Source organism: Lacerta agilis, chromosome Z, assembly GCF_009819535.1.
Source record: "Lacerta agilis isolate rLacAgi1 chromosome Z, rLacAgi1.pri, whole genome shotgun sequence".
NCBI classification, from domain to species: Eukaryota; Metazoa; Chordata; class Lepidosauria; order Squamata; family Lacertidae; genus Lacerta; species Lacerta agilis.
In genome coordinates this window covers 26774570-26788007 of record NC_046331.1, presented here as the reverse complement: position 1 = coordinate 26788007, position 13438 = coordinate 26774570, and the positions used below count along the sequence as shown (strand labels likewise).

Below are 13438 nucleotides of genomic sequence, written 5' to 3'. Positions count from 1 at the left end.
GCCTGTGCAATTTCCTGAAGCATATTAATCTGACCTTTTGAGAAGTTTGTAAGTAAACCATTTTTTAAAACTTACCTGTGGTCTTTTCCTATGCTGACAAAAGAGGGAAACTTTAGAAAGAAACCTTTTAAGGGGAGTCACTTTACTTCACCACATGCTTTTTGTTATTACTGTATTTTAAATCTCTGCTGGAGAGCTTTATGCCTGCGTCTCTCTGTGGTCCTCGGGACTCTTCCCAGTCTACACTACCTACCCCCAGTCTGCACCCCTCAATGGCCCTTCTCCACACCCTCCATAAGTGCCTTTGCTAAGCTCAAATGTGTCCCTGAACTGCAACAATGGCTTTTGCTTGCCTGTGTGGAGGATGGAGTACATGCAGAAACCTCTTGACGTTTGCATAGCTGCAATGTACAAAGGTAAGACAAACACTTGTTACTCTAGCTACTTTTGCCTCTGGCGCTGTGCACCACTTCCATGCAGCCCCTGGAAGGTTGTCCATCAGGGCATCTGGCCACCAGGATGAAAAAGGTTCCCCCACCCCTGCCATAAGGTCAGGAAGACTGAGAACTGTAACTGGAGTAGAAGCTTACTCATCTTGCCCTTAATTTGAATCTGTTTCAATGCTCCACCCACCCCCAGCGCCCACCCCTGGCTTGTACCTCTTTGCTCAAGCGGTCCGAGTCACTTCTGTTCATGTGGATCTGCCAGCTCTTGTGTCTGAGGATCAAGATCTCCTTTGCTTGCTCCACTGGTTCTGTTTCTCCAGGCAGAGTGTGCCTGTTGTATGCTGGCACCTGGTAATATACAATGCATGCAAGACATGTTAATTGCTAACGGTTCTTTCTTTCTTCTTTACCCAGTGGAGCCGATATATATATATATATATAGTTACGGTTCTCAACCAGCACACACATATATCCATAAAAACAATCCAAAATACATTCTAAAATATAAACTATAAATATAAACTTTAAAATTTTTAGATAAAAGAAGATATCACTACTTTAAAAGGTGGGCTACAGCCGATTATAGCACTGGTTCGTCTTTAGCTCTGTCCTGAAGTTGTGTGGGTACTGCAAACTAGATCAGACCGAATTTTTATGGCTCTAGCACAGAACCTGGCTACCTTTGCTGTCACATTAGCGTTAGCATCTGAAAGAAGCCACTCTATATAGAAGTTGTCCGAGCGTCCAGGTAGCTCAGCCAGCATTGTGTGGATAAACTCGCCTCGCACCTCCTCGTAGAAGCAGCATCGCAAGAGTATGTGGCCAATAGCTTCCACCTCTCCAGATCCGCACAGGCAGTATCTCTCGCACAATGGGGTCCGTTTGTAGTTCCCTTGGAGAACTGCTGAAGGCATTATGTGATTGCGGGCTAGAGTAAATGCTCTTCTATGGGAGGGTGTTTCTAGTTGGAATAAATATCTAGCTGGACGGGACAGGTATCTCCATTCCTCCTGAATTAGAAAGTGAGGCACTTTACTCAGATCCTTCTGTCTTTCTATGTCTGTTAACATATTTTATATTTATATCCTGCTTTACCTCTCCAAGAAGTTCAAGGCATGCCTGCCAGGACCGTTAGGCTATTTTCAGAGACCCTTTTCTGCAAGTCACTTCCAAGGGAGGTTCCAAAAGATTCCTGCATTGCAGGGGGTTGGACTAGATGACTCTTGTGGTCCCTTTCAGCTGTACAATTCTATGATTCTATGCTGGTGCACCACAGTGGACAGCAACTGTGCTTGTGATAGTGGCAGCAGCAGATGCTGGTTCATTAGTGTGAATGGAGCACTCCCAAAAAACCTTAGTTTGCCCTCTGCAAGCTCCCACCTGTCTGCCTTCTTACTTACAACCTCTTCAGAGGGTGGCAACACTGCCTGTGACCCCTTTCTCCTCCTAGGTCTCAATGTTACCCTTGGGGAACTCAGCAGGGAGGATGGGGAGAAAACTAGAATTCATTGGCTCCGCCTATCAATGGCTTTGGCGCCACCTACTGTTGGCCTCCCTGAATTCTACCCTACCAGTCCCAATGGGCACTAACCACTGAGCTGAAGTGAGTAGCAGCAGCCGTGGCGTCATTACCATATGGTCACATTATCTGAACCGCCATTTAATTTTCTCACAGTTCCCTCAAACAATGCAACATGGGGGGGGGGGGGGATGAATGTCACTTTAAGGCAATTGTAGGAAATTAGCATTGGTGGCTCAGACAGACCCAGCCATATTTTAGTTTACACAGCTGTTGTTATCAACTAAAGAAAAAAGCTCACAGTTCTCCTTGTTTTGTACAGGTTCCTTTCTAATATCTTCTGGATATCATCCATCACATCAAGATTGAGACTGTCCGAGTCATTGACTGTGGTGGGGTGTTTGTCATTGTTGCTACAGTGGGCAGGGAAAAGAGAAACAGAATATTATAAAGGTGCTTTATATGAGGCAAGAGGACAACCGGTTACTGACCTTCAAAATGGACATTAAAGCTGGAAGGAGAGAACAAGTTATGTTCTACTGCTGCAGCATGCCTTGTAGGACATGGAGAGACTCTTGTCTTTCTGCACATAGATTTAAAGTGCATGCTTTCCCCCACAGAATCCTGCGGGAACTACACCATTTATAAAAGTACAGTTCCCTGGATTCTTTGGGGAAAGTAGCTTGCATTTAAATGCATGGTGTATATGCAGCCTTGCTACCGAAACTGGTTTTCTTTAAACATTATGCAGGAAGGTACTTTATACCAAGTCAGAGTTGTTGAACACCTGTGAGTCTCCAAGTGTAGCTCCTGTGGGTGTGATGCTATGCTTGGAAGTTCTCCTCTGGTGCCCACAAAGCGCCTGGAATTCCTTTCCCAGCATCATAAAGTGGTACACACTTCACTTCACAGAAATACACAGAGCTGAAGGAGGAAGCTGGAAAAGCAACACCCCTTCACAATCCTTCAGCTCTGCGTATTTTATTTTATTTTCAAAACTCAGGTTACTTCTATGGAAGTGTCCAGAGGGCATGGGGTTCATGACACTTGCTAACAAAATAATAAGCTGCTTGTTCCTTTTAACTGCAGGATTGAACCTAGGCTCATCCACATACAAGACATATTATCTACATCCAAACTGTATTCTCTCCCCAACATTTCACACAGAAGGGTTGCTTGAGGCATTCAATCTTTCTCAATTTCAACACAAACCAATCTGATTTGTACCTCTGGGACTCATGTGTGGGTTGGAACATAGCTGTCTATTGGCATTTGTACTTTGCCAAACACTGCAGCGCAGTTCTCAACTCAAAACACATATCAAAGTACATTTTTTCATGCAGTGTTTTGAGAGAAAAGGCATTTAGAAGTAGGCATTTAAATATGAATTTCTCTCCAGAGCTATTTATTTTCAATCACCCTTTAATGCAGAAACAGGACATTGGAACATGGGAAGCTGCCTTATACTGAGTCAGACCATTGGTCCATCTTATCTATACTGACTGGCAACAGCTCTCCAGGATTTCAGATAGGAGTTTTTTCCAGGCTTATATGGAGAAACCAGGGGTTGAATTTGGGACCTTCTGAATGCAAAACACTACCGCTGATGTGCAGAGTGGCATGAACTGGAAACAGAGTGATCTTTCTTTCCATCCATCCATACCTCCTCCCCCAGTACCTGCTTATAACATGCATAAAGTGCAGAGAATAGCCTGGCACACATGAAGATTAAAATACTCTGTATATGGCAACAGGTTGATAGGAAAATGGTCTGGGGTAAGGGCAGTGCTGGGAAAGGGACCTCTGCCTAGACCCTGGAGAGCTACTGGCAGTCCAGTAGACCAACCTGCAGCCCTTCAAATGTTGCTGACCTCCTGTCAGTCCCAGCCACTATGGCCAATGGTCAAGGGTGCCAGGAGTTGTAGTCCAACAACCACTCAGCCCTGAAACTCACTGGGTGACCTTGGGCCAGTCACCATCTCTTAGCCTAACCTACCTCACAGAGATGTTGGGATGATGAAATGGGGAGGGGGAGAACCGTGTACACGACCTTGAGATCCTTGGAAGATAAAGGTGGGCTTTAAAAGTAATAAATAAAATAAACAGAAAGAAATAAGTAGAGGGTACTTGGCTAGGTGAACCCATGATCTGACTCAGGGTAAGGCAGGTTCCTACGTTCATGCGATGAATAAATGGTTGTTGTTATTGTTAAAATCCACTTACAGCAATGAGCTATGGGTTGGACCGCAAATGAGCTGCCCTGCTTCAGCTAGTTCAATGGCATGCTTCCTCTCCAGCTTCTCATATAGAAGCACAATGCTCGATTTGGGCTGCACATATTCCCGGAGCAAAAATTTCTGGAGATATTTGCTATTGAAGTATTCCAATCTGTCCAGGGAATTTGGGAGGGGGAGAGAGAGAGAGAGAGAGAGAGAGAGAGAGAGAGAGAGAGAGAGAGAGAGAGAGAGAATTAAGCTTTATTTCTGTCCATACAATGATCTCAGTAAAGGTTACTATGAAGGAACTGGAATTCGGGTCTCAAAAATACTTCTGAAAGCCCTGCTCCTGCACTCTTTCTATGCGCACTAACGATGTACGATTATTAAGCGTCTGAGGTATAGAGAGCGAAACTGATTATAAATAATGAAATAACAGAAGGTTTTAAAATAATGAAAGGGACTAGGCAAGGTTGCCCACTGTCACCTCTTCTGTTTATTATGGTGTTAGAATCACTGGCAATTGCAGTAAGAAAAGACCCAGAAATAAAAGGAATAGTAGTAGGAAGTAAATCTTACAAAATAAAGGCCTTCGCTGATGATCTTATAATAACTACCGAAAACAGAAAGATTACCAAATTTTTTAGAAAGAATTTATGAATTTGGGAAGGTGGCAGGATTTAAAATAAATATAAATAAAAACAAACTGTCAGCAAAAAATATGCAAGCACAGGAGAAAGAAGAATTGCAAATAATTTTGGGTCTGACAATAGTTAACAAGGTCAAATACTTGGGAATTTGGTTTACAATTAAAAATAGCAATTTATTCAACGATAATTATACAAAGATATAGAAGGAAATTAAAAAGGATTTAGAAATATGGAACAGGCTGAACCTGTCGCTTTGGGGGAGAGTATCCACAGTAAAAATGAACGTGCTCCCAAAGTTTATGTTTCAGATGATCCCAGTGATAGCGGGGATGGGATGCTTCAAGACATGGCAGAAAAACATATCAAGGTTTATCTGGCAGTGCAAAAAACCTAGAATTAACCACAAATTATTAATAGACAATAAGAACAGAGGGGAATTTGCACTGCCAGATCTGAAACTTTATTATGAATCAGCTTGCTTATGTTGGCTAAAAGAATGGATGACATTGCAGAACTCAGATTTACTAGATTTGGAAGGTTTTGATAATTGCTTTGGGTGGCATGCCTACCTGGGATATGAAAAAGTTAAAACTCATAGAGGCTACCTGAATCGTATCATAAGGAAGCCACTATATAAGGTATGGGAGAAGTATAAAGATTTGTTGGAACCCAAAGCTCCCTGGTGGCTATCCCCTCTGGAGGCCATTGCAGTGAAAAGAAAATATATGGAAACAAACTGGGCCACATACAAAGACCTATAAGAAGAAGAAGAAGAAGAAGAAGAAGATAACCAATTGAAAATGATTTTTTTATGAAAAAATCAGACATCACCTAATGGACTGGTTATAATATTACCAATTAAATGAGGTTTTAAAGACAGATAGTAAAAAGATTTTGCAACAAAAGAATCAAAATTAGATAAAGAATTAATACAAAATAAGAAAAGAGTAATATCTAGAATGTACAGTCGTACCTCGTGTTGCATTCACTGCGGGTTGCAAATGGCACGGGTTACGAATGTGTCGAACCCGGAAGTAATGGAACGGATTACTTCTGGGTTCGGCGGGTCGCGCATGCGCAGACGCATGCAGTGACATCACACGAATGTGCAGACGTGCCAAATCGCAACCTGCGTGTACGCAGAAGCGGCGCTGCGGATTGCGGACTGCTCAGGATGCGAACAGGGCTCCGGAACAGATCCTGTTCGCATCTAGAGGTACCACTTACAAGCTTCTTTTATAGTGGGAGGTGAAAGATGAAGTGGTGAAAGAAGTAATGATTAATTGGGCAAAATATTTTGGTAAGAATATCCAATTGTCGCCATGGGAAAGATTATGGAACAAAGAATGGAAATTTATGGCCCGTTATACACTAAAGGAAAATTTCGTGAAGATGTTCTATAGGTGGTATATAACTCCCAGCAAACTGGCCAAAATGTATAAAATGAGATCTAATACTTGCTGGAGGTGTAAACATATGTGGTGGGGCTGCAAAAAATTAAGAATTTCTGGGATATTATTTATGAGGAATTGAAAAAAAATTTAAGCAAAGTTTAAAAAAGAAACCAGAAGCCTTCCTCTTAGATTCAGATATTCCAAATGAAAAAAGGAGAATATTTCTATATGCTGCAACAGCAGCAAGAATACTGATTGCCCAAAAATGGAAAGGAGAATCAGTACCAACAAAAGAGGAATGGCAGGATAAATTATTGGAATCTCTTAGAATTGGCTAAAATGACAGAAACTTAGGAGACAGCCAAACCAAAAGTTCAAAAAGGAGTGGGAAACTTATACAGAATATCTCAAAAAGAAAAAAAAAACATTGTTCCCAAGTCAAAACCTGGACATGCTTTGATTAAATTTCACAAATTACAAGACAGATTCTAAGTATATCATATAGATAACAGAGGAAATTGGAAAATGACCAAAGAAGCAGATTAACAAAAAGATAAGACAGACCCGCATTGAGGAAGACAGAAGTCTGTCAGGAAAGCTAAGTAATTGGAAATTAAGAATATAGTGGCATAAGCACATGATTTTATGCAGCTATTTGGATGTAACATTGATTGTTTTGTGTCTGTTTTGGAACAAGTTCTGTAAGTAAAGCTTATGGATAGAAGGTGTACCTGGGAATGCCCAAGGCCTGGAGGTCTTTGGCAGGCAAGTTAGTTACTCTAGAACATGCATGGCAAAACTTGGCCCTTCAGCTGTTTTGGGACTCCCACCATCCCTAGCTAACAGGACCAGTGGTCAGGGATTATGGGAATTGTAGTCCCAAAACAGCTGGAGGGCCAGGTTTGGCCATGCCTGCTCTAGAAGGTGCTGGAGGAACAGTTGGTTTCCTCCTGAACCCAAGCCCTTCCCTCTCTCCCAAGCTCAAGAAACCAAAGTGGCAAGGAGTAACACAGGCTGGCAAGCTTCTTCCATCAGAGTGCTGCATTTCATTTTGGGCAGCCTTCCAAGGGCCACATGCCAGTGTTGGGTGGGACCAGAGACAAAGAGTGGACAGAGCAAGAAACGAGAATTTCACCTATGTGCAGAAGGCTAATTTCTTTGTCCATACATCCCTCTCCACCCTCCATTCAGGCCAGCAAGAAGTGTTGCCCGAATTCAATGACACATCCCAGCCAGGCAAAAACACTCAGGGAGGTGGACCTGAAGGACAGCTCAGTCTCTTAATCTCAGGGTTGTGGGTTCAAGCCTCACATTAGGCAAAAGATTCCTGCATTGCAGGGAGATGCGCTAGATGTCCCTCATGGTCCCTTCCAACTCTATAAAACGTGATTCTGTGATTAAGAAGGGCTGGTGAGGAGCGTGGCCTAGGAAAGAGAGTGTGGCTGAAAATAGGCTGTGGCCAAGGGAGGTTCACATGGGGTCAAAGAGAGAGAGACCTGGAGGACCATATTTGATTCCCATGCATGTAGTCCTCCTCCCTTGTTTAAAAGGAATTAGATCTCCTAAACCCAGTGAAGGAAATTGGTATTTTATCATGAAAGTGTGGAAGAAACCCATCTGCAATAACCATCTCGGCTTTGAAGAATCTTCTTTACTGACTCTTTGATGGTGCCACTGTGAAAAAATGTTCTAATGCTCAGAGGGTGAGCAACACCTAGCAATGTGGAAACTCTTTTCCTTTGTAAAGAAACTTATCTTCCAAACAATCGAGTCTTGTGTTTTATGTTGAAAGAAAAAGAGGAAGAAAAGGGAAAAGCTGTCCCATTTTGTGGTGCAGCCATCAAGCAGTGCTGAGCCACCCCTAGCAGGGACTTTGTGAAAACAGAAATCAGGCTTGTGAGTTTTATTCCTTACACTTACACATGTAGAGACTTGTATTGTTATCAAATCCTTACTTGTCTTTCCAATAATACTGTCCCCAGTGTCCTGATATATCTTCTATGCCAGCCAGCAAATGATCCAAGAACTAAATGAGAGAGAGAGAGAGAGAGGATTTTGCTGCATAAAGCTGTGTTGCTGTTGCATAAAGTATGCACTCTAAGAGACAGCAAGAAAACATCAGCCCACAGATAAAACAACACCACATTTTTGGCAAAGGAGACAACTGCAAATTTTTAAAAAGGAAATTTGCCTATAAAGCTTCCCATTTAATCCTCCACTGGTAGATATCTTCTCAACTGCCTTTCCTTAAAATGCTCAATTTTGTGCACTTATTAAATATATATATATATATAAAATGGTGGTGGGATAGGGAAACCACGTAACAAAAAGCACTACATCAGTTAGAGTGTTGTAAACATCCTGTTCTGGAATGTCATGCCATAATCACCAGTTAAGACCTTGTGCAGAAGTAGATTCTGAATTTACTTTGAACGTGACACATACTCAGGTGCCGTGTATGTAGGGATGGGCTCCAGTGGAAGAGCAGCTGTGGTGCATGCAGAAGGTCACAGGTTCAATCCCTGGCATCTCCAGGTGAGGCAACCACCTCAGGTGGCAGAATCCACAGGGGCAGCATACCCTGATGCTGATTTTTAGTCCCATCCCACCCCTTATTCCTCATGTAGATATTAACTCGGCCCTTCTTCCCTGGAGGTTGGGGGCCCCAATTTTGGGGTTCACCTCAGGCACCAAAAACTATTGGGCAGGTCCTGTCATTGCCTCTCAGCCTAACCTATTTCACAGGGTTGATGTGGGGGTTAAATTAGGAGGCTGTGAACCATGTACTCCACCTTGAGCTCCTTCTGGGGAAAGGGTGGAATAAAAAAAATGCAATAAATAAATAAATAATTTACAATTACACTTACATTTACTATTATACTTTCAAGGAGCTCAAGGTGGTATAAATACATAGAGCCTTGCTGGATCAGACTAAAGCCCCATCTAGTTCAGGTTCAGGTTCTCACAGTGGAAGCCTGATATCTGGAACACGAGCACAACAGCACTCTCTCCCAACTTATGGGCCCTATTCATTAATATCCAGAGGCATGCTGTCTCCAGGAGTGGGGAGAGTACTCAGGCATCATGACTGGTAGCCACTAGCCCTCTTCCAAACATCCTTGCTTTCCCAGAGAGGAGAACTTACCCGAATATGAATTTGTTCTCCCACGGTGGGCGCACTTTCTTGCTTTCTGGTGACGTCTAACAAGTCAACGAGAGGACGGATGGTCATGCCCTGCCGTAGAGTACAAGAATGAGAGAGAGAAGTGGGGGGGGGAGAGAGAGAATTTGCACATTTTATTCAAATTCTTTATCAATCACAGGGCAAATCATTCTCTCTGTTTCTGATGTTCAAGTGTGTGTGTGCTGTTGCTTATGTAGCCAACTGACACCATCTACAAGAGGAATGTGCCAGTGGGCTCTGAAAACTACAATGTTTACAAGTAATATAGAAGATCTTGTGGTGGGGGAGGGAGTCCTAAGGTGTGGAAGAAACATAAAAACAGGAAAATGAGGTCTGACCATGCTTGGTTATAGAATGCAGCTGCCTTTGGGGAAGGAGGGCAGAAAACCCGGGGGTTGGGGGTTGGGGGTTTGGAATGGAGCATTCAGTAAGGAGGCATGGCTGGTTGGCAGGCACACCAAGCAGGAGAATTTAACACTACAACATTTTGTTGCAGGTTCCACTTAATGGCTTTCTATTCATCTTTTGGGGGTTTGCCCACTAAAGGAGGTCATGAGGTTCAACAAGGAATGAAACTGTGTGCCAAATCTAGATGCAACACAAATGCATCTTTACATTTAACATGCAGGATTCAGTAATGTAAATTGGACCAGCTGGGATGATGAACTTTATTGGCAATGTAGCAGGTACAGAGATGGGGTTTAACACTTCTCTCTTCTGCTGTAGTCCTGAGGAGCTATTTGCACTGGGAAGAAAACCCTGCTCTCACCCAATTAAATACCAGCTAAAGAAGAAGGTTCCCCCCCCAGGCTTTTTGGGGCTCCCCTCTCAATATAATAAAATGAATTTATTAAAGCAAAAATACATTTTGTCTTTACAAACCTCAGGTGCCCCTTAAAGATGCTGAAGGAGGCAAAATATTTAACAAACAAAATTGATAACTCAAAATAAGTTAAGGTAAGGTCAACCTTCATATTTTCTTCCTGCTTTCTTAGTTTAGTATTATATGCCAGAACTAAAATAGCCTCAAAAAAATAAACATGTCTATCCTTAATTTGCACTCTCATCAGTTAAAATGGGCTTCCACTATTTTTCTTTTACTTTTTTTATTTATTTTGAGAATGCAAATTTTGAGAAAACAATTGTTGCAATGGTAAATAACAAATAACTTGTCCTGATAAAATTACAGACTTTTATCATGCAACCATTTCATGCACCCATGCTGGGTGGATTCCTGCCTGCTGAAATCCCAATGACTACCACCCCCAGCCCAAGCGAATGCTGTTTGAAACCTGCATGTTAAATTCGAATTCACATTAATGTCATGTGTAATAAATCACTGTACAATGGGCCATACAGTGATGACTCTTTGCTTGTGAACATAATAAATGGAAACACTACATTCTATTGGTATTCCAAGATTTGGCAAATCGGACTTCTTGGGGGGCGGGGGGAATCTGATGTAAACTCAGCGTCCATAGGCCAAAGTGTTTGAGATCATTTCTTTACCAATAATAATTTTATATTATTTACAAACACTTTGGCTCAGAAGCATCAGGTACCACAGCTCTGGGTGCCTGTCTGGTTTTAGTACAGCTTTTATATTCTTTTTTGAAGTGATTTTTTTAAAATAGTTTTGCTTTAGACCAGGGGTGGCCAACTCCCAAGAGACTGCGATCTACTCACAGAGTTAAAAACTGGCAGTGATCTACCCCCTTTTTTCGGGTTCAGGTCAAAGTTGTTGAGCTTCTTTTAGGGAGGAGGAAAGCCCCATTTTGGGGGGGGGGGCAGGGCAAAAATGTTGAGTTTTTTTTAGGGGAGCCAAAGTTGTTGAGCTTCTTTGTGAAGAGCCAGTGATCTACCACAGACGTCCAGTGATCTACTGGTAGATCACGATCTACCTGTTGGACATGCCTGCTTTAGACCATGGAACCCTTTGTAATTATACACCACACATCTCTATGTTTAAATCACATAGCTGCATCCCATATTTCTTTATGGACAACTGTGACAACTAATCTTATTTATTTCTTTACTTTTAAAAAACCTATTTTTTCTTTCATTTCTTTGTTCTGTACCTGCCTGTCATTATTGAAACCCAGTAGAATAAAGTACAATAAAATAGGAATATGTGCATAGCTTCACAAACTTAAGCTTAACTGGAAATGCAGCTCATCCCATAAGGGATATCCATGTTAATGGTGGTGTTGTTGCTGTTGTTGTTGTATAGATTTACAACAAGTCTATATAACAGCTCCAGCACCATTTGATATAATTTCTATTATATCAAAAGTCGGGAATGCATTTTTGATGTCTATCATACCTGTTCTCTGTTACTAGTCTGCTTTACACTTGATTTTGTATTTTAATAAAATAAAATATATATTTTTAAAAACTCAGTAAAGATATGGGGGGGGGGCTATCCAGTACCCAGTTCCAACTTTCCTGTTTCAAGATAGATAATTTAAAAATATATTTCGGTCCCAGATGTGCTAGAATTAAGGATGTAGTTTAGCCACAAGATGGCAGTGCAAGGCAAATATATACATTATATCCGTTTTACAGTATACTGTATGCTGTTCCCCCCTCCACCTCATTCAGGGCACATGATACCACAAAAAGACACGAGTTGAGCAAAGTTTCTTAGAATCATAGAATCTTGCTCAGGAGTTTACAAGTATGTCTGTCAACAGCAGCAACCAGAAATTTAATTCTGGTGAAACTCTCAATATCCTCTGCTGTAGGAGTGACAAACCTAGGGCTGGCATACATTTCAAAGGTGGAATTGATGTTTTATTGGCGTTTTTGTAAAAATAATAATAATAATAATAATTGGCGTCTTCCTTTTTGAAATATGGCAACCCTAGACTAACTCTTCAAAAGCCACAGGTAATATGGGAAAGCAGAGTGCAATCATTTCAAATGTGCACCAGCTGGTAAACATTTGCACGTTTTTAGGCATTCTCTCAAGCTAGTCAATTGCCTTGCCTGTGGATCGGCTGAGATGAGAGGCAAAAGCAGCCCACCTTTGCTGTTGGCCTTTGGAAAGTGGCAATGGAGGCATGGGGCACCTCAGTCCCTGCCTAAGCATAGGAACCCCTGGAGTCTTTCACTGGTAGGAAAATGGGGTAGCACACAATAATATGCACAGGTGCTGACGAAGTAGCAATGCCAACCGAACCCAGCAGCCCTTGCAAGCACACATGTGCGTGGTGCTGTCTAAAAATGCCCTGTGCCTCCAGTGTTGACTCCCTCACAAGATTTGTCACCTTTTTATTCCAGGAAGCCTAACATGACTTATAATTTAGTTTTCAGTTTTAAACTTGGTTGATTTTGCTTGCTTTGTTGATTACTATTTTACATTATTTTAAGCACACCACTTAAGAGACTTGATTTCATTTTCATTAAGCTGTTTTTGAATTGCTCTAAATAAATGATGGCGTGTGTTGAGAGAGTGTCCAGAATCAGATCTGTGTGAAAAGTTCATGTAAGGACGTCTTCAGAATAGTAGTTTACAAGTCTATGAGTTAACAAATCTACTCGGAGGAGAATTACAGTGACAGCCCCCATTTTACCTGTACAAACACAGTGAAGAGGATCACAACAGTGGTTGCTGCAATGAAGAGCTTCTTTCTCGGATAGTCAGGGAGCAAGAAAACCAGGGAGAAACAGATGGCTCCTCTAAGCCCCCCATAGGCAATAATGAACTGGTCCTTGGGTGTAACGGTGTTGACATGTGATCTGTTTATGATGAAAGTCAGGACAAGAACTCCTAAAACAGATGAAGTAAGTTGGCAAGTTATCAGGAGTCAAGGGGAATTAAGCTGCTAATTGTGAAGTCTAGGCATCATCTACTCTGTACTCATCACATGCAGAGTTGCTTATGTTCCACTGCAGTTTGTCTTCTGCTGAAAACTACATTACATAAGTTATGCAACTGATTAACTGCATCGTCATCGTATTATTCCATCCCATGAATTTCAATGCAAAGGAAATACAATCCAAATGGTGGGAGGAAATCAATTACAT

At 41.8% G+C, this 13438-nt stretch overlaps 1 protein-coding gene across 1 annotated transcript in view; it reads right to left on the bottom strand.

Annotated features, from left to right (window-relative positions):
- The window catches only part of LOC117040058 (sodium/hydrogen exchanger 2-like), a 30694-nt gene that overhangs the window by 7204 nt on the left and 10052 nt on the right, over window positions 1–13438 (bottom strand). Inside the window, exons 5-10 of the mRNA XM_033137596.1 lie at window positions 12985–13181; window positions 9371–9460; window positions 8181–8251; window positions 4189–4353; window positions 2267–2378; window positions 660–794 (exon numbers count right to left, since the gene is read on the bottom strand). Coding sequence (XP_032993487.1) covers window positions 660–794; window positions 2267–2378; window positions 4189–4353; window positions 8181–8251; window positions 9371–9460; window positions 12985–13181 — 770 coding nt within the window. The remainder of the gene's footprint in view (window positions 1–659; window positions 795–2266; window positions 2379–4188; window positions 4354–8180; window positions 8252–9370; window positions 9461–12984; window positions 13182–13438) is intronic.